Genomic DNA, 24,393 nt, shown 5'->3' on the forward strand with positions numbered 1-24,393 from the left:
TCTTTCTCTACCTAGACTCTCTTTCTCTCTCTGTCTCTCTGCTTTTTCTTCAGCTCTCAGTTTGGCTTTGAGAGAGGAGTTAATTGCTTAGAAGTTGTCCTGCCCCGGAGTGACAGGGGAGAGGTGTGTGTGTGTGTGTGTGTGTGTGTGTGTGTGTGTGTGTGTGTGTGTGTGTGTGTGTGTGTGTGTGTGTGTGTGTGTGTGTGTGTGTGTGTGTGTGTGTGTGTGTGTGTGTGTGTGTGTGTGTGTGTGTGTGCCAAACCCTCTGGAAGTCATTAGTTTGAGAAGAAAAGCAATACTGTTGCCTTCCCCTCCCTCTCTCTCTCTCACATATTGTATTCCACTTAGAAAGTCCTGGGCCTGTTCCTTATGCCCCTATGCCAACTGCTGATTCCTCCATGCCAACTCTTGCCATGAAGGGATGTCATTATTCCACTTCCTTAATGACGCCCTTAACATCAGGCGACGATGGCCGTGGGAACAGAACAGAACTGCTTTGTCATGGTTTGTTCACGACGAGGCCCACCTGGAGCCTGAACCCATTCTGACCCTGCAGACCCACCCTGTCGACGGCGAACTGGGTTGAGATATTGGACGCGTTTTTACGCCGGTTTGCCGTCTCCGCTATCGAATGGAGCTGTCCGTAATAGCAGTCTCTCTTCGCTTGTCGCTCGCCATACTCTCTATCCCCCTCTGCTGTCGGCTAACCCTGCTCTCTCTCTCTCTCTCTCCCTTCCTGTGTCTCCCTAGCAACGCGTCCTCCCGGGGGTTGCCACGTGGATGAGTTCCAGTGTCGCATGGACGGCCTGTGCATCCCCATGCGCTGGCGCTGCGACGGGGACACCGACTGCATGGACCTGAGTGACGAGAGCGACTGTGAGGGCGTGACGCACATGTGTGACCCAGCCGTCAAGTTCAGCTGCAGGAACTCCGGTGAGTTTGCGTTGGCCGTTTCAGCCGTCAAGAGAAATGGGCTCTCTCTTCCTGTCTCTTCCTCTATGGTATTGGCTAACTGCTCCCTCTTCCTGTCTCTTCCTCTATGGTATTGGCTAACTGCTCCCTCTTCCTGTCTCTTCCTCTATGGTATTGGCTAACTGCTCTCTCTTCCTGTCTCTTCCTCTATGATATTGGCTAACTGCTCCCTCTTCCTGTCTCTTCCTCTATGGTATTGGCTAACTGCTCCCTCTTCCTGTCTCTTCCTCTATGGTATTGGCTAACTGCTCTCTCTTCCTGTCTCTTCCTCTATGGTATTGGCTAACTGCTTTCTCTTCCTGTCTCTTCCTCTATGGTATTGGCTAACTGCTCTCTCTTCCTGTCTCTTCCTCTATGGTATTGGCTAACTGCTCTCTCTTCCTGTCTCTTCCTCTATGGTATTGGCTAACTGCTCTCTCTTCCTGTCTCTTCCTCTATGTTATTGGCTAACTGCTCTCTCTTCCTGTCTCTTCCTCTATGGTATTGGCTAACTGCTCTCTCTTCCTGTCTCTTCCTCTATGGTATTGGCTAACTGCTCTCTCTTCCTGTCTCTTCCTCTATGGTATTGGCTAACTGCTCTCTCTTCCTGTCTCTTCCTCTATGGTATTGGCTAACTGCTCTCTCTTCCTGTCTCTTCCTCTATGGTATTGGCTAACTGCTCTCTCTTCCTGTCTCTTCCTCTATGGTATTGGCTAACTGCACCCTCTTCCTGTCTCTTCCTCTATGGTATTGGCTAACTGCTCTCTCTTCCTGTCTCTTCCTCTATGATATTGGCTAACTGCTCCCTCTTCCTGTCTCTTCCTCTATGGTATTGGCTAACTGCTCCCTCTTCCTGTCTCTTCCTCTATGTTATTGGCTAACTGCTCCCTCTTCCTGTCTCTTCCTCTATGGTATTGGCTAACTGCTCTCTCTTCCTGTCTCTTCCTCTATGGTATTGGCTAACTGAGTCGGTGGCCTTTTTTGTTGTTGTTTGTTAATGGTTTTAATCAGACCAGTTAGTGAGGGTTCAGGAAGTCTGTGGTAGGGCAGGCTGTGGTGGGTGCGTGTGTCAGTTTTTTTTTTTCTGACCTCATCAGATTAGTCAGTGAGAAGTCCTGGTGTCCTCTTGCCCTACATCCTCGAGACGCCATTATAGTAACATCCATGTCTCAGAGCAAGTATTCTCCATGTAGTAAGTCATTGCAGCAGTGTCTGAGCGGTTTGGACACACACTGTCAAACACACTGTATCACTTAAGAGAGCTTGTTATCCCAAGGGGCTTGTTGTGACAGAACATCACAACAAGCTGCTCTCTGGGAACGAGGATGCCTTTTACCCACGGTGACCCCTTGGTGCTCCGGGGAGTAAGATGTCTGGATTAACACGGCCAGCAGCCGTCACAAGAAAGGCAACCATGTCCCCCCCCCCCCCCCAGAGTTCAGCACGCCATAGCCGCCATCACAATCTCTGTTTCTCTATTCAGAGCTGAACTTGTCCCCCTTTTCACGTTGCCATGGTGTTTCCACGATTGTCCCTTCGGCGTATCCGTAAGACCCCGGTGTGTGTGTGTGTGTGATCTTCTGTCTGGTTGTCTCCTCAGCCTGTTGTGTCAGTGCGGTGTGACTTCTGACCTGTACCCTTTTGACCTGTCCCCAGCTCGTTGTATCAGCAAGGCCTGGGTGTGTGACGGGGACAGTGACTGTGAGGACAACTCGGACGAGGACAACTGCGAGGCGTTGTTGTGTAAGCTGTCCCACCACGTCTGTGTCACCAACGACTCGATCTGTCTGCCCGTCGAGAAGCTGTGTGACGGCACTGACGACTGTCCCGACGGCTCTGACGAGAAACTCTGTGGTAAGAGCACCGCGCGCGCACTTTCAAACACACACACGCACACACACACACACACTCGCTCACTCTCCCTACCCATAGCTACACCACCTTGGTCAAGGTAGGAATTGCCTCAAACCACACATCTCTATGATTTCTCCTCTCCTCTCTACTCGCCACCCTCCACAGACCTGTGCTCCATAGACAACGGCGGCTGCAGCCACAACTGCTCCATCATCCCTGGGGAGGGCTTCATGTGTTCCTGCCCCCTGGGCATGGAGCTGGGCGCCGACAACAAGACCTGCCACATCATGAACCTCTGCGCCAAGCACCTCAAGTGCAGCCAGAAGTGTGAGCAAGAGAAGAGCAGCGTCAAGTGTTCCTGCTACGAGGGCTGGGAGCTGGAGACCGATATGGAGAGCTGCAAGAGCACTGGTGAGCAGAGGAGAGGGTGAAAGGTCAGAGAGAGGGGAGAAGGTAGTAGAGAGGTAGAAAATGGATATATAATCTTGTTGGCCATCTGATGAGAACCGTGGTTGTTTGTGTGAGTTATGGCGTTTTGTAAATAATGAACTTTGGGTATATCTACCATAAGAACGGAGACCACGATTTAAGACCATGTGACCTAACAAGGACAATCTCCAGGGCCCCAAAATGATCCCTTCCATATCCCATATTTCTCTACCCCCCCAGACCCCTTCAAGCCATTCATCATCTTCTCCAACCGCCATGAGATCCGTCGTATTGACCTCCACAAGGGAGAGTTCAGCGTGCTGGTGCCTAACCTGAGGAACACCATCGCTCTGGACTTCCACCTCAGCCAGAACACCCTCTACTGGACCGACGTGGTGGAGGACAAGATCTACCGCGGGAAACTGTCCGAGAACGGAGGTGAGGGGGAGCTTGTCCGTTTATTCAACTTATTACACTCATTTGGCTTTTTTTCATTCGCCGGCTGGTGTTAGCAATTGCTTCGTGTAGAAACTGCCGCACAGGTATTTTCCAGCCCTAAACGCCAGGTTTGGCAATTTACCAGTTAGTTATGACATTAATTTTGACAGTGGAAACTCGGCTTACCCAGCCGTGATGCACACTGCCCATATGAACATGGAACAAGAGTAGCCTATTGTGCGTTTTGTACTTGTATACTTCCTATTTCGAAACATTTAAAAAAACGGATGTTTTTTTCCCCCACGTTTCATTTTATTGTATTAAAAACCAAGCATAGCTTCCCCTCCTCAATTAAGGCCCTTCTCTTGTCTGCCCAATGCATTCGTTTAAGTAGTCTAGACTGTCAATTAAAGGGATTGGCTCCTGAGACCGCTTGGCAATAACTCTAAATCGCCAAAGCTTCATTAAAATATCACGTTTTGAGAGGAGTAAAACAGTGAGCTGACATTCCCTTTTTTTTAACTACAGTATGCATTGTAGGCAGGCCCACATTTATTTTAGCCGTGCAGGTCCTGTTTTGGTCCCGTGATGTAGGCTACGTGTCCATGGCCCGTCATGAAACGAGAGACGAGAACCTCGTGAATACCGGTGAACCTCGTATTCAGAGGTTATCCGTCAGCTGTGCGAATTGCTTGTTTTCTATTTCATAGGTCCAAAACCCAAGCCCTCCCTTAAGGCTACTGTATCGAAGGCTGGTTCAACGGCAATTGTTCTCCCCTGGGGATTTTATGGTGTCATTTACATTTGACATGTATTTATTGTTGTTAAAAACACATTTTTTTTAAGATTCCTTGTTTTTCGTTGAATTGTGTTAGAATGATTCACCTTCCTAGTTTTGTGGCAACAACGTCCGTGGAGCGCTTGAACCTCTGTGGACGTGTGAATGCGATCTGATCTGTGAAATAGTTTCCCGATTTATGTTCAGAAAACATAGGCCTATTGGGGAGCAGTATCACGATGAGCGAACGTTCTCCCTTTCTCTTTACGTTGGCTCTTTGTCCAGCTCCTGAGGAAAATGTGTATGTGCGTATAACCCTCCATAATCTGCGTTCATTGAATACTATGTACCCACAGGGAGAAATGATAGGTGTGACACAGCCTATTTTATAACAAGAATTTGATTAGAATTATTTGTTCTCTTTTTAAGGCCTCATCAATAATGTCTTTAATCTTGCTTATTGACAGTGTTTAGCATGTCCGTGCTCAGCCATATTTACATTAGGCCTAGCTTCTACGTCCGTGCTCAGCCATATTTACATTAGGCCTAGCTTCTACGTCCGTGCTCAGCCATATTTACATTAGGCCTAGCTTCTACGTCCGTGCTCAGCCATATTTACATTAGGCCTAGCTTCTACGTCCGTGCTCAGCCATATTTACATTAGGCCTAGCTTCTACGTCCGTGCTCAGCCATATTTACATTAGGCCTAGCTTCTATGTCCGTGCTCAGCCATATTTACATTAGGCCTAGCTTCTACGTCCGTGCTCAGCCATATTTACATTAGGCCTAGCTTCTATGTCCGTGCTCAGCCATATTTACATTAGGCCTAGCTTCTATGTCCGTGCTCAGCCATATTTACATTAGGCCTAGCTTCTATGTCCGTGCTCAGCCATATTTACATTAGGCCTAGCTTCTATGTCCGTGCTCAGCCATATTTACATTAGGCCTAGCTTCTATGTCCGTGCTCAGCCATATTTACATTAGGCCTAGCTTCTATGTCCGTGCTCAGCCATATTTACATTAGGCCTAGCTTCTATGTCCTTGCTCAGCCATATTTACATTAGGCCTAGCTTCTACGTCCGTGCTCAGCCATATTTACATTAGGCCTAGCTTCTACGTCCGTGCTCAGCCATATTTACATTAGGCCTAGCTTCTATGTCCGTGCTCAGCCATATTTACATTAGGCCTAGCTTCTATGTCCGTGCTCAGCCATATTTACATTAGGCCTAGCATTAGGCCTGTTCCCGTGCTCAGCCATATTTACATTAGGCCTAGCTTCTATGTCCGTGCTCAGCCATATTTACATTAGGCCTAGCTTCTATGTCCGTGCTCAGCCATATTTACATTAGGCCTAGCTTCTATGTCCGTGCTCAGCCATATTTACATTAGGCCTAGCTTCTATGTCCGTGCTCAGCCATATTTACATTAGGCCTAGCTTCTATGTCCGTGCTCAGCCATATTTACATTAGGCCTAGCTTCTATGTCCGTGCTCAGCCATATTTACATTAGGCCTAGCTTCTATGTCCGTGCTCAGCCATATTTACATTAGGCCTAGCTTCTATGTCCGTGCTCAGCCATATTTACATTAGGCCTAGCTTCTATGTCCGTGCTCAGCCATATTTACATTAGGCCTAGCTTCTATGTCCGTGCTCAGCCATATTTACATTAGGCCTAGCTTCTATGTCCTTGCTCAGCCATATTTACATTAGGCCTAGCTTCTATGTCCTTGCTCAGCCATATTTACATTAGGCCTAGCTTCTATGTCCGTGCTCAGCCATATTTACATTAGGCCTAGCTTCTATGTCCGTGCTCAGCCATATTTACATTAGGCCTAGCTTCTATGTCCGTGCTCAGCCATATTTACATTAGGCCTAGCTTCTATGTCCGTGCTCAGCCATATTTACATTAGGCCTAGCTTCTATGTCCGTGCTCAGCCATATTTACATTAGGCCTAGCTTCTATGTCCGTGCTCAGCCATATTTACATTAGGCCTAGCTTCTATGTCCGTGCTCAGCCATATTTACATTAGGCCTAGCTTCTATGTCCTTGCTCAGCCATATTTACATTAGGCCTAGCTTCTACGTCCGTGCTCAGCCATATTTACATTAGGCCTAGCTTCTACGTCCGTGCTCAGCCATATTTACATTAGGCCTAGCTTCTATGTCCTTGCTCAGCCATATTTACATTAGACCTAGCTTCTATGTCCGTGCTCAGCCATATTTACATTAGGCCTAGCTTCTATGTCCGTGCTCAGCCATATTTACATTAGGCCTAGCTTCTATGTCCGTGCTCAGCCATATTTACATTAGGCCTAGCTTCTATGTCCGTGCTCAGCCATATTTACATTAGGCCTAGCTTCTATGTCCGTGCTCAGCCATATTTACATTAGGCCTAGCTTCTACGTCCGTGCTCAGCCATATTTACATTAGGCCTAGCTTCTACGTCCGTGCTCAGCCATATTTACATTAGGCCTAGCTTCTACGTCCGTGTGAATGCTATTGAAGCCGTGTAATTACTGAAACACATTTGCAGTCCACGTTGTTCCAAGTTAACCTATTTAATAAATCTGGGATAGTCGACATGTTTGTTTCTGTAAGCTGTTAAACAAAGTATAACGGACTAACATTGGACTTGGAGTCGATTCCCAGGCAATAAATAAAATAGTGTAAATGCACAACCTTGACGCAACCACATATTTTGCCGTGGAGCACATTCTAAAGGGCCAAGCCTCGACACACCCAGGACGTGTTTACTCGTCAAAACCCAGCCCTTCCACGCCAATGCCTGCAAGTGCGCCGATTGAATTGTAATAGTGAAAACATTTAGAACCTAAAGCACTACCGCCTGAGCTTAGGTTTACGGCTGGGTTTGTTCAAATAGAGCCCATGACGTGACAGTCAATACAAACTGAAATCCAAATATCAATGGATCAGGGGACAACCACAACAAAAAAAGAATGGGATCTTAAAGATATGCTGTGACGATGACTGCTGTCACACAGAGACCAGGGTGGTGGCAGGAGATCTTTCTGGAAAACCCATCACTAATGTGTCGGAAGGTCTGCTTGGTCTTGCGTCAGCCAACATAGAAATGGCTTCGAAGTAGAAAGCGTCTGGAAATTGAGTAGAAAGGACCGTGTTGTTTCCTCTTTAGTCTGAGAACAAACAGAAATGAGTTACAAAGGTTGCACTTTCTCTGAATGTACTTCCCCCGTACAACAGTGCTGTCTCAGGGTAGCCTCGCCTGTCAAATCTAGTCTAGGTGTATATTAATGTCCCCAGCATAAATCCCCCAGACAGGTCACAGCTGGCCCGTGTTCTCCCCCCAATGTCCCAACCTCAGACCCCTACCACCCCACCCCCCAACCCCAGGTCTGTTGGCCAATCAAGGGTGTGTTCCCAGAATCCCACAGAAGAAATCCAGACACATACACACAGAGAGAGAGAGAGAACGACGGAAGGCTTTGTCTCTTCAAATTTGTCTCACCACTCCTTTGCGTGACAAGCCACCCTGGGGCAGAGCAACAGACACACATACTGTGGTGTAGCGTAGGAACCAGCGTATTCCATTAGTCCCTGTTCCCAGGCCCCCACCCACGCCTCTAACCCTCTTAAAAACAACCCTCCCTCCACCATAAATCAGCTTCTGCTGATTTAAGATCTCTCCGTGTTTAGTTGTAGGGCCGAGACAAAAGCAGGATCGCCAATAGTATCGTGGCAAAGGGAACAAATGAACGGATTTAACTTCTTTAGGAAAACGGGCCTAATGTTGGAAACAAACATCATGTTGTCATCCGGAGTCACGTTTGTTTTCCAAGCCATAGCCAAACAGCAGGTTTTTTTTTTTTTAAAGGACCAAAGAGTTTGCGATGCTTTGTGTTTTCATTTTTGCCATGGAAAAAAAACATTGCGACGCTGGTTTCGCCACAGGGTCAAACATGCCAACAACAACAACAACAACAAAAGGTTTCCTCCCTACATACACAGACACACACATACACAGCCTCCCCACCCTCCCCAGGCAAAACCAACTGTGGTTCCAGCAGTATAACAACAGCCTGGCTGTGAAGAGGCCCTCTTCCTCTCATGCTGTAATCTAATGACTGTTGGAAGGCCATGTGAAGGACTCCACAGAATCATCAGCTGTCCACCATTACTGCGTTGCTTTCATCGGGGTGCCAGGTTTATCCGGGAACTGTGTGTGTGTCTGTGCGTGCGCGCGTGCGTGCGTAGGTGGGGGTTTTTTTCTCTCAAAAGTTTCCCAGAAGTCACCACCTTCGTTCTGCCATTGTTAGCAAATTGTTGCTCGAAATCCCACAGTGGTAAGCAGTGCGTGCCATGCCACTGACCTGATTCAGGTTCCACAGAGAAGGAATTCCAAACAGTCCGCTCAGTTTGTCAGCGGTTTGTTACAGCGAAGCGGGTGCGCTGCTGGATAGAGTTAGTCTGTAACTGCTGTCGTTTGCCATGAACTAGACAGACATGTTGTATTACGCCAGCAAATATTGCCCCGTTTTGCAAAAAAAAAACATTTTAATACGGCCTGGTCCACTGTGTCCCATTTCTGTCACGTCCATTATAAGAGAGGAGTTTGACCTATCGGATCAGGTTATTTCCTTCCATTTCCGTCTTACTAGTTTTTTTGTCTGTGTGTTGAGGTCAGTGATGGGAGTGCCAAACAAATCTCGAATTCCCCAAATGCAAGGCCTTAACCCAGCCATCTCCCTTCCCTCTCCCTCCGACCCCTGTCCTCCTCACAGCTCTGACCACCTTCGAGGTGGTGATCCAGTATGGCCTGGCCACTCCAGAGGGTCTGGCTGTGGACTGGATAGCAGGGAACATCTACTGGGTGGAGAGCAACCTGGACCAGATCGAGGTGGCCAAGCTGGACGGAACCATGAGGACCACTCTGCTGGCTGGAGAGGTGGAGCACCCCCGGGCCATCGCCCTGGACCCCCGAGACGGGTGAGAATGAAACCATTGAACCACCACGGTGACCGATACCATACCACAGATACTATAGAACTGGAAATAGTAGATCATATACAAGCAATCTCTGACTTCTGTATAGAACTGTAAAAAAAGATATATATATATATAGATAGATAGATAGTCCCCCTTCACATATTCAGACACTGTGTGAATGACTACCGCTGAATATTCATGAATGTGTCTCTCTCTCCCTTTTTTGTTCTCGTTGTCAGTATTCTGTTCTGGACAGACTGGGATGCCAGTCTGCCCAGGATCGAGGCAGCATCTATGAGTGGTGAGGCCAGGAGGACCATCCACAGAGAGACTGGCAGCGGTGGCTGGCCCAACGGACTGACTGTGGACTACATGGAGAGACGCATTGTATGGATCGACGCCAGGTACTGTTGCTCTCCTTACCGCGCGCACCCCCACACACACACACACACACACACTCACCCAGACGCACTCTCCCCAGGTCTGATGCCATCTACTCTGCTCTGTATGACGGCTCTGGTCTGATCGAGGTGCTGAGGGGTCATGAGTACCTGTCCCACCCCTTTGCGGTCACCATGTACGGAGGAGAGGTGTACTGGACAGACTGGAGGACCAACACCCTGGCCAAGGCCAACAAGTGGACCGGCAACAACGTAACCGTCGTCCAACGCACCAACACACAACCCTTCGACCTGCAAGTGTACCATCCCTCTAGACAGCCCCAAGGTAGGTGGCACGCACACAAATCATCAACGCGGACACAAACAAGTCACCCCACACTTCCCAGGTGTCTCTCACTGCTAACTGGACAGTGACACAGCAAAGGGCAGGACTGCAGAGAGGTTACACTCCAGACCTCCTGAACCCAAACACATCAATCCTCTGGGACGCCTAACCGTCACTACTGTGTGCTGTGTTGCCTCCATGTTCTACGAGACGTAGCATAGTTTCTAACACCTTGTAGACACACACACACACACACACACACACACACACACACACACACACACACACACACACACACACACACACACACACACACACACACACACACACTGTGGATCATAAAGGCCCCCCACTGCAGTATTTGGCCTTTCAGACTGGACTTACAGGCTCTTACTCTGAGATGCTTTCTGAATACGGGCCCTGATCTGAGGCTAAGGAAAACAGAGCTGAGGTCTCACTGGCCAGTTGATTGACAGCTTCCCCCAGTCACTCTGACACCGATGGGGAAACAAACCATGCCTGACGATGACTGACTCGATCCCTATCCGTGTCTCGCTCTGTCCTCTGCTCCCTCTTATACTCCATCCCTATCTGCCGACCGCTCCCTTCACTCAGTCTCCAGCGCGATGCTCTGTGATGGAAGTGTTTTAGTAATTGAATCAAATAATAGCTTTATTTTTATATTCTTTCTCATTCCATTTGCCCTGGTCGAAATTGAATAAGAATCGAGTCGATGGAACATGGTCACAGTGGACCCAGATCTCTTTCATTTAAACATTTCTTGGTCCTCTCTCTCTCCCTCAGCTCCTAACCCTTGTGCCACCTCTGATGAGCAGAGCCCCTGTTCTCACCTGTGTTTAATCAACTTCAACCAGACGTTCTCTTGTGCCTGTCCTCACCTCATGAAGCTGCAGGCTGACAAACGCACCTGCAAAGGTAGGAACACACACACACACACTCTCTCTCTCAGAGGGCTGAATGGTGACCAATGGGTCAACATTTGCTGTAATTTAGAAACACCCAATCGGACGACTGTCTTACTAATGGTTTTTAGTTCAGCCGCTCTTGGATATGCTCAAATACTGCCTTTTTGTAGTTTCTGGATCGTAACCCATCCCCTGTACCCCCCCTTGTCTCTTCCATTCTCTCTCCAGAGTCTCGCCAGTTCCTGCTCTATGCCCGTCAGATAGAGATCAGGGGAGTGGACATAGACAACCCCTACTATAACTACATCATCTCCTTCACCGTGCCAGACATAGACAACGTGACCGTGGTGGACTATGATGCCGTGGAGCACCGGATCTACTGGTCAGATGTTCGAACCCAGACCATCAAGAGAGCCTTCATCAACGGCACCGGAGTGGAGACCGTGGTGTCTGCTGGTAGGATGACCGCTCTTTCAAATACTCTAATGCTAATTAGTTTATTGAATCTATAGGTAACTGCCAAAATAAAGGAAACACCGACAGTGTCTTAATAGGGCGTTGGGGCACCACGAGCCAGAACAGCTTCGAGGCGCTTTGGCGTTGATTCTACAAGTGTCTGGAACTCTATTGGAGGGATGCGACACCATTCTTACACAATAAATTCCATCACTTGGTGTTTTGTTGATGGGGGTGGAAAACGCTGTCTCAGGCGCCGCTCCAGAATCTCACATAAGTGTTCAATTGGGTTGAGATCTGGTTGACTGAGACCACACACACACACACACACACACACACTGAGAACTCTTCTTCTAGCCATGGTAGCCAAGATAATGGCCGGCTGGGCATTTTTATCCACGACCCTAAGCATGATGGGATGTTAAATGCTTAATTAACTCAGGAACCACACCTGTGTGGAAGCACCTACTTTCCATATACTTTGTATCCTTTGTTTACTCAAGTGTTTCCTTCATGTTGGTAGTTAGTTACCTGTCGTTAGTGGTTTAGTTAAATTTGTCTGTGTGCTTGTTTTTCAGACCTGCCCAACGCCCATGGTCTGGCAGTAGACTGGGTGTCTAGGAACCTGTTCTGGACCAGCTATGATGCCAATAAGAAGCAGATCAACGTGGCCAGACTGGACGGATCCTTTAAGAACGCTATTATCCAGGGCCTTGACAAACCCCACTGTCTGGTCCTGCACCCTATACTGGGGTGAGTACACACACACACACACACACACACACACACTGGAGTAGGAATGGAGTTTTTGAATAACACGACGACAGCAAAAGAACGTTGACGTTGTCACGGTGATTTCAGTGACCGTCAAACCAAGCTTAACGTGTAACAACGGGGTCATGTGTTTGTCCTTCTGCAGAAAGATGTACTGGACTGATGGGGACAACATCAGTATGGCCAACATGGATGGCAGTAACCGTACCATGCTCTTCACCAATCAAAAGGGCCCTGTGGGTGAGTGGGTGAACACCAACACTCTAGTGTACAACAATGCTGAGCAAGTGGGAAAAAGTGAGAGTCAGTGTGTGTGCGTGCTTGAGTGTGTGAGTATTGTTTCTCCGTACCATGTCATGCTTTTCCCCCGCCCTGTTCAGAGAACTGAGTCATTGAAGTCGCTTGCATTGTTTACCGTAAGTTAATGTGGCAGTACCGTGTTTGACCACTAGATGCCGCTGTTCCTGCTATACCACCTCACTACTTTATCCATTTTGCTGGTCTCCTGTGCAACCAATAGATTTAGCTCATCATGAAAATAAATTGGGTGGCCACCCTCACAATTCAAGTCCTCCGTGAAAACAATTCAGTTTGTCAGTTTCTCTTAATCTGTGTCCCGAGAAACGACCCTGTTGTGTATGGTTTGTTCCCTTCAGGATAGGTCTGGATTAGTTACTGTTAGGCCTTTCCTGAGGAACAAGCAAACCATTAGGCTGCATCCGTTTGAATGGTTTCAGTGTTATGTTCTGCAATGGTAAAAAGCACCTGTTTCCAACTACAGACAATATTTTGGAGCAGTCAGAGAATGTGGGTGTAGTTATATGTCCCCTTTCTGTCCCTGCCAGGCTTTTCTATAGACTTACGGCACAGAGGGAGTGTTATCTGTCCTGTTTTTCCCCTTCAGACCTGTCTGAAGACTATGACGTAGGCTGTGTGAGTGAACGAGAGAGGTCTGACTGGGATCGTGTTGTGCTAACTATATCCTATAGGCCTGTCTATAGACTACGACCGTGAGCAGCTGTACTGGGTCAGCTCAGGGAACGGCACCATCAGCCGCTGTCAGATGGACGGCTCGGGCCTGGAGGTCCTGGATGGGGTCAAACCAGGCAGGCTGACCAAGGCGTCCGCTCTGGCCATCATGGGTAAGGCGGAAACGAAGCTACGCTTGGCTGAAATGAGTTCTTTATAATCGGCGTTGCCCTGTGGGTTTGCTACTTTGTTAGTGTTATCTGTGACACAGTTGTTTTTTTTGGTTGTAATTCGTTTGTCTATTGTGTCTGTCGAGTCTGGAATTAAATGCAGTTTGAATCCGAAAAAGCTTTATTGCCCATTAACATGATTTGCCTAACTTGAAGCAATCACCTTTCTAGTCTCAACTTAACCAATCGCATTTGTTTCTGCCCTCAGGGGGAAAAATATGGAATCAGGGAAAACTCTGCAACGTCGTGTGAAACACCCATTTTAAACCATTGTGTGCCTGTGGTACTGAATGTCTATGCTGTGTGTCTAGGTGACAAGCTGTGGTACTGTTGTGTGCCTGTGGTACTGAATGTCTATGCTGTGTGTCTAGGTGACAAGCTGTGGTACTGTTGTGTGCCTGTGGTACTGAATGTCTATGCTGTGTGTCTAGGTGACAAGCTGTGGTGGGCCGACCAGGGGACAGACCAGATGGGGACGTGTGATAAGAGTAACGGGGGGAACTGGAAGGTGCTGCGAAACAACACCTCTCCTATGATGCACATGAGAATATACAACGAGAGCCTGCAGACAGGTGCAGGTAGGACGTCGCACTAGTTGTCACACCTACCCTGTCCCGCTTTCTGACTTTCCTGGTCGAAGCTCCGACGAGTTAACGAACGAGGTGTTTTTGTTTTTAAAGTGAGTTTTCATTATCGTTTGGCTGTATTTTTGTTCCCCCTCTGTTGTCCCAGGCATCAACCTGTGCAGTAATAACAATGGAGACTGTTCCCAGCTGTGCCTGCCCACCTCCTCTAGCACCAGAGCCTGTATGTGTACTGCAGGCTACAGCCTTAAGACTGGACAGCAGTCCTGCGAGGGTAAGAGACCACACACACACACACACACACACACACACACACACACACACACACACACACACACACACACACACACACACACACACACACACACACACACACATTTTGAAACACTTTATTCAAATCCACAAATTGCGGTACGTCGCAAAGGGATTCAAAGGGTCACAGGCACCAGACAGTCGTGGATATAGAAGCACCTCATCCTCTAATATGGCCGTGTAGAATATACAGAGAAATCCTACTGTAACAGCAGCGTTGAACTTTCTGTCCTCCCTCTCCAGGTATGGGCTCCTTCCTGCTCTACTCGGTACATGAGGGAATTCGAGGAATCCCCCTGGACCCGTCTGACAAATCTGATGCCCTGGTGCCCGTGTCTGGCACCTCGCTGGCTGTGGGCATCGACTTCCACGCCGGTGAGTGTACTGCTTTCTGGGCCAACCAAAATCTCGAAACAGGAGTTTTGGTTTGAGGATCAAGTCACCTGAGTGTTAATGTGTCGTCACGCCAACCGTACTGCAGATGTTTCCCCAAACGGTTTCTACGCTGTACCTGCCTACGGTCTTACAAGTAACACATATTATCCAGAGCAATTAGGGTTGCGGCAGATCCCCCCCCCACCTCCTAGTCGCTCCGGGATTCGAACCGGCGACCTTTTGGTTACGGTCTCAATGCTCTTAACTGCTAGGCTATCTATTTTAGTAGGACTTTATTTTGCTAACGGTAATGATTATTGTATCCGGTTACGAACGGTCATCACTTCTGTCTCGTAGAAAATGACACGATCTACTGGGTGGACATGGGACTGAGCACCATCAGCCGAGCTAAGAGAGACCAGACGTGGCGGGAAGACGTGGTGACCAACGGCATCGGCAGGGTGGAGGGCATCACTGTGGACTGGATCGCAGGTCAGAGAACAACCAGAACCGCAACCACATACACACGCAGGGACGCGCACACGCACACACACACTGACTCCTCCCATCCGCCCCCTGTCAGGTAACATCTACTGGACAGACCAGGGCTTTGACGTCATCGAGGTGGCCAGACTCAATGGATCCTTCTGCTATGTGGTCATCTCCCAGGGCTTGGACAAGCCCCGCGCCATCACTGTGCACCCAGAGAAAGGGTATGTAGTTGGGGCTGGGACTAGGGATTGGGTGTCTGTGTGTACCGTAGTGCTCTGTGTGTCTTAACATGGTTACTTATAGGTTGTAATTAGTCCAGCAACCAGTTATGTTTGCATTTTGATTAATAATTACGGGCAGTAGCTTGTCATATGATGGGGAAACTGTACATTTTTTCCTTCAAACTCATATGAGTGTGTGTGTGTGTGTCTGCGTGTGTGTGTGTCTGCGTGTGTGTGTGTGTGTCTGCGTGTGTGTGTGTGTCTGCGTGTGTGTCTGCGTGTCCCTGCAGGTATCTGTTCTGGACAGAGTGGGGCCAGGTCCCCCGTATAGAGAGGGCCCGTCTGGATGGCTCTCAGAGATTAGTCCTGGTCAACTCCAGCATCATGTGGCCCAACGGAATCTCCATCGACTACAGGGTACAGTCCACACACACACACACACAGATTCACGCACACCCAGCGTTTTTTCCTTTTTTTAGAAACCGGTTTGAGTATTTGTCTGATTGTGTGTGTGTAGGAGGGGCTGTTGTACTGGTGTGACGCACGGACCGACCGGATCGAGCGCATCAACCTGGAGACGGGAGAGAACCGAGAGGTGGTGCTGGTCAACAACAACATGGACATGTTCGCTGTGTCCGTCTTCGAGGGCTACATCTACTGGAGCGACAGGTGAGCTCCCTGCTGCCCCCCGTCACCTCCTCGGTCTCGGTTTAATCCTTTAATATGCTACCCTGCTAGGGTATGCCTGATTTACTCGACGAATGAGCATTGGCTCCTTTTTAAGGAGGGTAGGCCAAAGACGAAGTTTCCCCACATTCTTATGCCGTCCTTCTGTTTACCAGACTTCCATTCCCATGGCGTGAGTGTCGTTTAATAGAATTTGTGTTTTGTTTTTACCTCCGAACCTGTTTGAGCGTGACTGACTAGTGTTTTGTTTTTACCTCCGAGCCTGTTTGAGCGTGACTGACTAGTGTTTTGTTTTTACCTCCGAGCCTGTTTGAGCGTGACTGACTAGTGTTTTGTTTTTACCTCAGAGCCTGTTTGAGCGTGACTGACTAGTGTTTTGTTTTTACCTCAGAGCCTGTTTGAGCGTGACTGACTAGTGTTTTGTTTTTACCTCCGAGCCTGTTTGAGCGTGACTGACTAGTGTTTTGTTTTTACCTCCGAGCCTGTTTGAGCGTGACTGACTAGTGTTTTGTTTTTACCTCCGAGCCTGTTTGAGCGTGACTGACTAGTGTTTTGTTTTTACCTCCGAGCCTGTTTGAGCGTGACTGACTAGTGTTTTGTTTTTACCTCAGAGCCTGTTTGAGCGTGACTGACTAGTGTTTTGTTTTTACCTCAGAGCCTGTTTGAGCGTGACTGACTAGTGTTTTGTTTTTACCTCCGAGCCTGTTTGAGCGTGACTGACTAGTGTTTTGTTTTTACCTCAGAGCCTGTTTGAGCGTGACTGACTAGTGTTTTGTTTTTACCTCAGAGCCTGTTTGAGCGTGACTGACTAGTGTTTTGTTTTTACCTCAGAGCCTGTTTGAGCGTGACTGACTAGTGTTTTGTTTTTACCTCCGAGCCTGTTTGAGCGTGACTGACTAGTGTTTTGTTTTTACCTCCGAGCCTGTTTGAGCGTGACTGACTAGTGTTTTGTTTTTACCTCCGAGCCTGTTTGAGCGTGACTGACTAGTGTTTTGTTTTTACCTCCGAGCCTGTTTGAGCGTGACTGACTAGTGTTTTGTTTTTACCTCAGAGCCTGTTTGAGCGTGACTGACTAGTGTTTTGTTTTTACCTCAGAGCCTGTTTGAGCGTGACTGACTAGTGTTTTGTTTTTACCTCCGAGCCTGTTTGAGCGTGACTGACTAGTGTTTTGTTTTTACCTCCGAGCCTGTTTGAGCGTGACTGACTAGTGTTTTGTTTTTACCTCAGAGCCTGTTTGAGCGTGACTGACTAGTGTTTTGTTTTTACCTCAGAGCCTGTTTGAGCGTGACTGACTAGTGTTTTGTTTTTACCTCCGAGCCTGTTTGAGCGTGACTGACTAGTGTTTTGTTTTTACCTCCGAGCCTGTTTGAGCGTGACTGACTAGTGTTTTGTTTTTACCTCCGAGCCTGTTTGAGCGTGACTGACTAGTGTTTTGTTTTTACCTCCGAGCCTGTTTGAGCGTGACTGACTAGTGTTTTGTTTTTACCTCCGAGCCTGTTTGAGCGTGACTGACTAGTGTTTTGTTTTGCCGTGTCGGACCAGGACTCACGCCAACGGTTCCATCAAGAGAGGCAACAAAGACAACGCGACGGAATATGTGTATCTGAGGACCGGCATCGGTGTCCAACTAAAGGACATCAAGGTCTTCAACAGGGACCGGCAACAAGGTAAGGACTTTTAAACCCCTAAGAGAAACCCACAGAGAACCTGTGTGGCAGGGTTGGGATCCGTTTCATTTTAAATCGGTCAACGCGGGAGTTTAATTGACACTTCAAATGAAAAGTAAATAAAAAGGAGCAGTTATTTTGAACAAGGATTTTTAATTCCCTTCCTGGATTGTCTGAAATGGAATTCCCTCTAACCCTGGTGTGCTTGTTTTAAGTTGTGTGAGACTGATGTGTCTATGCGACTGACGTGCGTGTGCTCTCCCTCAGGCACCAACGTCTGTAAAGACAACAACGGCGGCTGCGAACAGCTCTGCCTGTACCGCGGCAACGGGGAGCGAACGTGCGCCTGCGCACACGGCATGCTGGCCGAGGACGGCCGCGGCTGCCGCGACTACGACAGCTACCTGCTCTACTCGGAGCGGACCATTCTGAAGAGCATCCACCTGTCAGACGAGACCAACCTGAACGCCCCCATCAAGCCCTTCGAGGACCCGGAGCACATGAAGAACGTCATCGCTCTGACCTTTGACTCCCGCGGGGGAGGGGGGAGGGGAGCCAATCGGATCTTCTTCAGTGACATCCACTTTGGAAACATCCAGCAGATCAACGATGACGGCTCAGACCTCAAGACGGTGGTGGAGAGTGAGTATTAACGTTGACGCTGTAATGTTCCGCTGTCCGCAAGAGGCAAAACATTCTAGCGGATCCTCTCAACGGAGAATCGCGTGGAATTGGCCGTTTTAGCTGGCCGTTCACGCACTCGTACACGTGTGGTTTTTTAATCCGCTTGTGCTATTAAAAAAACAGGAAGAAAGCAAATGGCCTCAGCTGAGGTAATTGTGTTTATTGAAATGAGGTTGTAAGACCGATCTTATTCAAATCAAACATGTTGCCCCACTGTCCATAGAGGGGTCCATAGTGGTCCTTAAATGAACCATAGAAAGTTCATAGTGTCCATAGAGGGTCATTAAATCTCTACAGAATATCTGTTAAGTATCCACAGAATGTCCATAGACCTTTCATAGTAACCCTTAGAATCCGGGTAAGGGTAGGGTTGGCGTATCCAGCTCCACAGGGTTGAAGGGCCGCACCATGTCCCTGCCCCTGAACACCCCCGGACACCCTGCCGTACACCCCCTGCAACCCTCCCATCTCTCCCGGCCCAAGTCCATCAGATCCCTCCTGAACTTATTGGACATGAACACGTAGAGGACGGGGTTAACCACCGCGGCTGAAGACGCCAGTAGGCGGATGAAGATTGCTATGGAGCGGTAGCTGGAGACACCAGAGATCTTGACCCCTGTGAGGGAGAGTGCGAGAGGGATAGAAGTTTCATCCAGTCCACAATATTACAACAATTGAAAAGACAATACAACAGATTATTGTGGTACCCAAGAGGGAGAACATGAGGCCGTAGGAGGGCAGCCAGCAGAGGGTGAAGACCAGCACCAGCAGAGCTGACGTGTGGGTCACCTGTGGGTCACAGAAGTAAACAGAACATTAGAATACATGGAGGTAAAACTAGAAACGACACTAGAATGGATCACGGATATCCCGGCAACATGACGACAGGACGGCGGCCACCTTGGTCAGGTTACCTGGCTTTGGTAGCGCTCCAGCTGAGGGGCACGTCCCGACACTCTCGTCTGGCGCAGGAAGCAGTAGATCTTGGCGTACATCATCACAATAACCCCCAATGGTATCGCAAAGGCAAACAGGAACAACGCCGTGCTGTACACCAGCTGACTGAGGCCGCCCAGGAAGGCGAAGCAGTGTAACGCGCTGGACACCGCCACCGTGCGGAAAGCAAACTGCGGAGCTGCCAGGGCTACGGCGGGAACCCAGAGGAGCGCCACGGTCAGTTTGAGGCGGCTGTGCATGCGAGAGCGGAAGGACCAGGCGGGGTGGACCACAGTCAGGTAGCGGGTCACGGCGAGCGCAGCCAGCGTGAAGACTGAGGCGGAAGAACAGGCCACGCCCAGGAAGCTGACGACCTAATAATCAGCATAACACAGTTGTAGAGCGTATTTCTCATACCCAAGGCACGATACAACATGATCCTAAAAATACTGTTGAAGCTCTAAGTAAAGGAAGTACATAAAAATACTGTTGAAGCTCTAAGTAAAGGAAGTACATAAAAATACTATTGAAGCTCTAAGTAAAGGAAGTACATAAAAATACTATTGAAGCACAGTTGTAGAGCGTATTTCTCATACCCAAGGCACTATACAACATGATCCTAAAAATACTGTTGAAGCTCTAAGTAAGGAGGTACATAAAAATACTGTTGAAGCTCTAAGTAAGGAAGTACATAAAAATACTGTTGAAGCTCTAAGTAAGGAAGTACATAAAAATACTGTTGAAGCTCTAAGTAAGGAAGTACATAAAAATACTGTTGAAGCTCTAAGTAAGGAAGTACATAAAAATACTGTTGAAGCTCTAAGTAAGGAAGTACATAAAAATGCTGTTGAAGCTCTAAGTAAGGAGGTACATAAAAATACTGTTGAAGCTCTAAGTAAGGAAGTACATAAAAATGCTGTTGAAGCTCTAAGTAAGGAGGTACATAAAAATACTGTTGAAGCTCTAAGTAAGGAAGTACATAAAAATAAATCAAGTGTATCCCTAGTCAAAGAATGAAAAGATGGAGGGATGAAGGACCTTGCAGAGGAAGCTGCCGAAGGGCCAGGAGCCCAGGGCGATGGCCGCGGTGTGGAAGGGTAGGCAGAGCAACAGCAGCATGTCAGCAGCACTCAGAGCCAGCAGCAGGGTGTCTGTCCCATGAGGAGGCTTTCCACCTACACACACGACAACGTGGAACAAATTATGATTATTTTTTTTCACGCTTTCAATGTGTCGTCCTCTGGGGCTTAATCTTTTTTTTTAAAAGACTTTCTAACTGTACAAAATTTGTACCCCAAAAATCTATCAATCACCTCGCCTCCTGCGGCCGGCCAGGATGGAGATGACTAGGCAGTGGCCCGCCAGGCCTGTCACCAGGATGAGGCCGTCCAGCATGGGCACCAACAACTTCGTCATCTCGGTCCCGTCTGTCCCATTGCCCTGGCCCCCACCACTACTACTGTTACACAAAGCTCCCACATCACTATTGTTCATCAGCAGCATTTCACCACAGCTCTTTGTTGCCAAGCAAATTTGAATTCTATTCTATTCTGTCCTCCATAGACACACACACACACACACACACGGCAGCGCTGATATAACAGACTACTAATTATCACTAATCTTGATAGTCCTTATAACTACTGTCTGATAATAGGCGACATAACAGTAACACTGTCTCTGACACTCGTCCCCAACGCCCCTCCTCCCAACGTACCCTCTCCTACTGTAAAACCTTATCACTCGTAACCACATTGGCACTTCCAACGCGACGACTGACAGGATCACTGACACGTTCCCGTTGACAGGCAGCAGCTAACTGAGCAGTTAAGGTCTTTCATGCTCAGGAGCGTGTGAACAATGCATCGGTGTCTGGGCGGTTCTTCCTTGTCTCGAATGCAGTTGAGATTCCTTTATGTTTCCACAGCTTAGACGATGTGACAATCTTTGTCCGGGCGCTTTCTATTTGACAAGAATGACGCATCGATTTCTGTTGTTTAGTTTCTACGGTCTCTGGCCAGAACACCCAACAAGACTATAATCTCATAGAATCAGGGGCGTAGTAGTGCACTCCAGACTTCCAAAACAAGTTTTAATGATCCAGGTTTGCACACAAATACTTCTTCTTAGAGACTATGACATTGAGAGGAGGGGTCCATTCCTGACGCTGGCTGCAACTGGCTGTGTTCCATATCAGCACCCCCACCCCCCTCCCCCAAAGAAGTTGGTGATTTAAAAATAAAAAATGTCTATCCAGTCTCTTCCTTTAATGTTGCATTGATTTGTTGAAACCAAGCAACACTATAATACAAAGGAGTGGCTGTCGCTGCCTGCCGTCTCAGGTGCCATTTCAAAGCAGTCAATTCTACTTGAAGCTAAGTGCCTCGCTGCGGTGCCTGTGGTGTTGTCGTCCCGCTATGAGGTTCATTCAGCTCTCCTGCCTGCCTGGCCACAGATTCAGATTCCTCGGGTAGCTAGAGAAGAGGCGGAACAACCAGGAACGCGAGAGAAGGAACGATGACACACAAAAAAAAGAGGGCACAATAAAGACGAGGGGGAAAGAGAGGGCTTTGTTGTTCTTGAGAACGATACTCCCTGTTCGTCTGTCGGATAGGTAATGTTGTCAGTAACAGTCCGCTTCTCGTTTAACTACTGTTTGAACAGGGGCTGAGATAGGAGCGGGGAGGAGGAGGGGGAGTCACAGAGGTGTTTCTGATTATAAGTAACAGCAGAATGGTTCAGAACACACTAACCCTGGCAGGTACATCACATTTGTATAGCTTTACTGATTAACCAGCTGTTTGCTAGCGTCCTGGCCAACATCCTCCTTTTTGTTTGCCCTTGTCACTAGGAATTTCAAGGATGGAGGATATCGACTGTGGCTTGGACACCAACCTGGTAGAGTTCTGGTTGGTTAGCTTTAAACGCTGGCCTCTGCTGTGCAGGGATGTTTTGCCTGTTCTTGCTGTCGTCCCTCTCTGCTACAGTTTGACTGCTTGTCTTTAGGTGCACAAAGATTTCCAGCCCTCCTCCGTCCACCTTAAACACCTGGGAGAAAAAGAACTCGTTGTTGACTTTTGACCATGAGCAAACAGTTACATGGAGTGTCCAGGCTTTTATTATTGAGCAGTTGCTGTGGTAAAAAAATGGACCGTGGTGTGACGCCAGCAGATGCTGGGAAACCCTGAGAAAAGCCCATAAGGGGTGACCCTTGAAAGAGTTTTACAGGGGATTGTGTTTGGGTGACCTCTCCTCTGTCGGGTGTCACACAGCTACTTGAGTCAGAAAAGGGTTCCAGTATCCTGAAATGGAAACTGTAGAGGGAGAAGGTGTGTGTGTGTGTGTGTGTGTGTGTGTGTGTGTGTGTGTGTGTGTGTGTGTGTGTGTGTGTGTGTGTGTGTGTGTGTGTGTGTGTGTGTGTGTGTGTGTGTGCGTGTGCGTGTGTGTGTGCGCGCGCGTTCTGGCGGTGTCTTTTTTAAATGTTCTTCCTGGATAACAAGTCACCATGCATAACAGGGTCTGTGGGGAGAGGAGCGGTGTGTGTGCAGGCAGTCAGCCATGAAATGACAGGATGATACCGAGCAGCAGGCATGGCCAGGTCCTTCACTCGAAGCACTGTACCATTTGTCCTTTCTTCTCTCGCTTTCTTTCCTCCTTTCTTTTCTCTGTTCTTTCTCTTTTCTCGTCATTTCTTTCCTCCTTTCTTTTCTCCTTTCTTCTCTCTTTTCTCGCCGTCTTTCTCTACTCCCCTCTCTCTCTGTCTCCTCACAGCTTTTTTCCATTCGACAGCTGATTTGGATGGACGTGCCCCTATAACAACCTTTCCCATTGCCATTTAACAACTACCTTCCTGGAAAGTTGTCCATGCTTGCAACCTATTCCATCATTTAATGATAATTCATGATTTTAGAGTTGAATTCACCCCTTTAAGGACTTTTTGTAGAGAGGTTTGCTCCCTTTGCCAATACTACATACATTGTTTGGACTTGCTTCCTTCTCAGCAGGCGGTGCTCTTTCATTGGCTCTCTTGGTCCGTTTGCTTGAGACCCACCAAGGTCCGTGACAGTAGTATTGACTGTGACTGTGACCACTACACTAAAGAACGACAGGGTGCTGAAAACGGAATCATGTCTTGTCCTGTTTCCTCCTGTACTGTCCCAGTCCCTCAATAGGGCCTATACCTCTACTGACTGTCTTTCCCCCACTGTGTTCTACCCCCACCCCAGATGTAGGCTCAGTGGAGGGTTTGGCGTACCACCGTGGCTGGGACACCCTCTATTGGACCAGCTACACCACCTCCACCATCACCCGTCACACGGTCGACCAGAGCCGACCGCAGGCCTACGACCGCAACACCGTGGTCACCATGTCTGGAGACGACCACCCCAGGGCCTTTGTACTGGACGAGTGTCAAGAGTGAGTGGCAGCGATGTTCTTTTGTGGATATATATATATATATATATTTATTTATTTATTTTTAGTGTGAATGACATTTGAAAGCCACTGACAACAACTACTAGATTTGAATTGACGGATGGAATGTCAAACCGTAGCTGTTTGGTCAGATTTATTAGTCTGTTACTGGAGCGGTTTATACGTTGACTCCATTACTTTGTCTTTCTGCCTTTATGGTCTGTTTGTTTTATGTAACGGACCATTTTCCCAAGCTATTTCTAACTCGCCGTTTACTTCCTGTTGTCCTCGTCTTACCAGTCTGATGTTCTGGACCAACTGGAACGAGCAGTCCCCCAGTATTATGCGTGCCAGTCTGTCTGGTGCCAACGTGCTGGTGATCATCGGTAATGACATCCGCACCCCCAACGGCCTGGCCATAGACCACCGCGCCGAGAAACTCTACTTCTCCGACGCCACGCTGGACAAGATCGAGCGCTGCGAGTACGACGGCAGCAACCGCTACGTGAGTCACCTCCGCTACCTGT

At 48.3% G+C, this 24,393-nt stretch overlaps 2 protein-coding genes across 3 annotated transcripts in view; one reads left to right on the top strand and one right to left on the bottom strand.

Annotated features, from left to right (window-relative positions):
- Nucleotides 1-24,393, top strand: part of LOC118360336 (low-density lipoprotein receptor-related protein 1-like) — a 146,179-nt gene that overhangs the window by 92,615 nt on the left and 29,171 nt on the right. For both annotated transcript variants that reach the window (XM_052482449.1, XM_052482450.1), the window contains exons 22-44: nucleotides 751-933; nucleotides 2,608-2,805; nucleotides 2,971-3,216; nucleotides 3,475-3,672; nucleotides 9,210-9,414; nucleotides 9,654-9,818; nucleotides 9,896-10,140; nucleotides 10,945-11,076; nucleotides 11,295-11,522; nucleotides 12,101-12,275; nucleotides 12,442-12,536; nucleotides 13,286-13,438; nucleotides 13,927-14,073; nucleotides 14,228-14,353; nucleotides 14,635-14,766; nucleotides 15,124-15,258; nucleotides 15,350-15,479; nucleotides 15,770-15,896; nucleotides 15,997-16,148; nucleotides 17,709-17,833; nucleotides 18,101-18,475; nucleotides 23,680-23,869; nucleotides 24,167-24,371. In XM_052482449.1, coding sequence (XP_052338409.1) covers nucleotides 751-933; nucleotides 2,608-2,805; nucleotides 2,971-3,216; nucleotides 3,475-3,672; nucleotides 9,210-9,414; nucleotides 9,654-9,818; nucleotides 9,896-10,140; nucleotides 10,945-11,076; nucleotides 11,295-11,522; nucleotides 12,101-12,275; nucleotides 12,442-12,536; nucleotides 13,286-13,438; nucleotides 13,927-14,073; nucleotides 14,228-14,353; nucleotides 14,635-14,766; nucleotides 15,124-15,258; nucleotides 15,350-15,479; nucleotides 15,770-15,896; nucleotides 15,997-16,148; nucleotides 17,709-17,833; nucleotides 18,101-18,475; nucleotides 23,680-23,869; nucleotides 24,167-24,371 — 4,067 coding nt within the window. The remainder of the gene's footprint in view (nucleotides 1-750; nucleotides 934-2,607; nucleotides 2,806-2,970; nucleotides 3,217-3,474; nucleotides 3,673-9,209; nucleotides 9,415-9,653; nucleotides 9,819-9,895; nucleotides 10,141-10,944; nucleotides 11,077-11,294; nucleotides 11,523-12,100; nucleotides 12,276-12,441; nucleotides 12,537-13,285; nucleotides 13,439-13,926; nucleotides 14,074-14,227; nucleotides 14,354-14,634; nucleotides 14,767-15,123; nucleotides 15,259-15,349; nucleotides 15,480-15,769; nucleotides 15,897-15,996; nucleotides 16,149-17,708; nucleotides 17,834-18,100; nucleotides 18,476-23,679; nucleotides 23,870-24,166; nucleotides 24,372-24,393) is intronic.
- On the bottom strand, nucleotides 18,482-23,647 carry LOC118360097 (delta-type opioid receptor-like). Its single transcript, XM_035739207.2, has 5 exons — nucleotides 20,767-23,647; nucleotides 20,492-20,628; nucleotides 19,432-19,827; nucleotides 19,225-19,306; nucleotides 18,482-19,133 (listed from the first exon to the last, which is right to left on the bottom strand). The coding sequence occupies exons 1-5, from the start codon at nucleotides 20,954-20,956 to the stop codon at nucleotides 18,865-18,867; spliced, it is 1,074 nt and encodes a 357-aa protein (XP_035595100.2). The 5' UTR covers nucleotides 20,957-23,647; the 3' UTR covers nucleotides 18,482-18,864.

The sequence above is a fragment of the Oncorhynchus keta genome, chromosome 27, assembly GCF_023373465.1.
Source record: "Oncorhynchus keta strain PuntledgeMale-10-30-2019 chromosome 27, Oket_V2, whole genome shotgun sequence".
Lineage (NCBI taxonomy): Eukaryota > Metazoa > Chordata > Actinopteri > Salmoniformes > Salmonidae > Oncorhynchus > Oncorhynchus keta.

Bases quoted from the DNA above. Each gene is read 5' to 3' on its own strand.
- LOC118360097 (XM_035739207.2), bottom strand. From the start codon at position 20,956: ATGCTGCTGATGAACAATAGTGATGTGGGAGCTTTGTGTAACAGTAGT. The intron at 19,307-19,431 runs GTAACCTGACCA...TGTGACCCACAG, and splicing joins TGGAGCGCTACCAAAGCCAG to GTGACCCACACGTCAGCTCT. The intron at 19,134-19,224 runs GTACCACAATAA...TCTCCCTCACAG, and splicing joins CCTCATGTTCTCCCTCTTGG to GGGTCAAGATCTCTGGTGTC.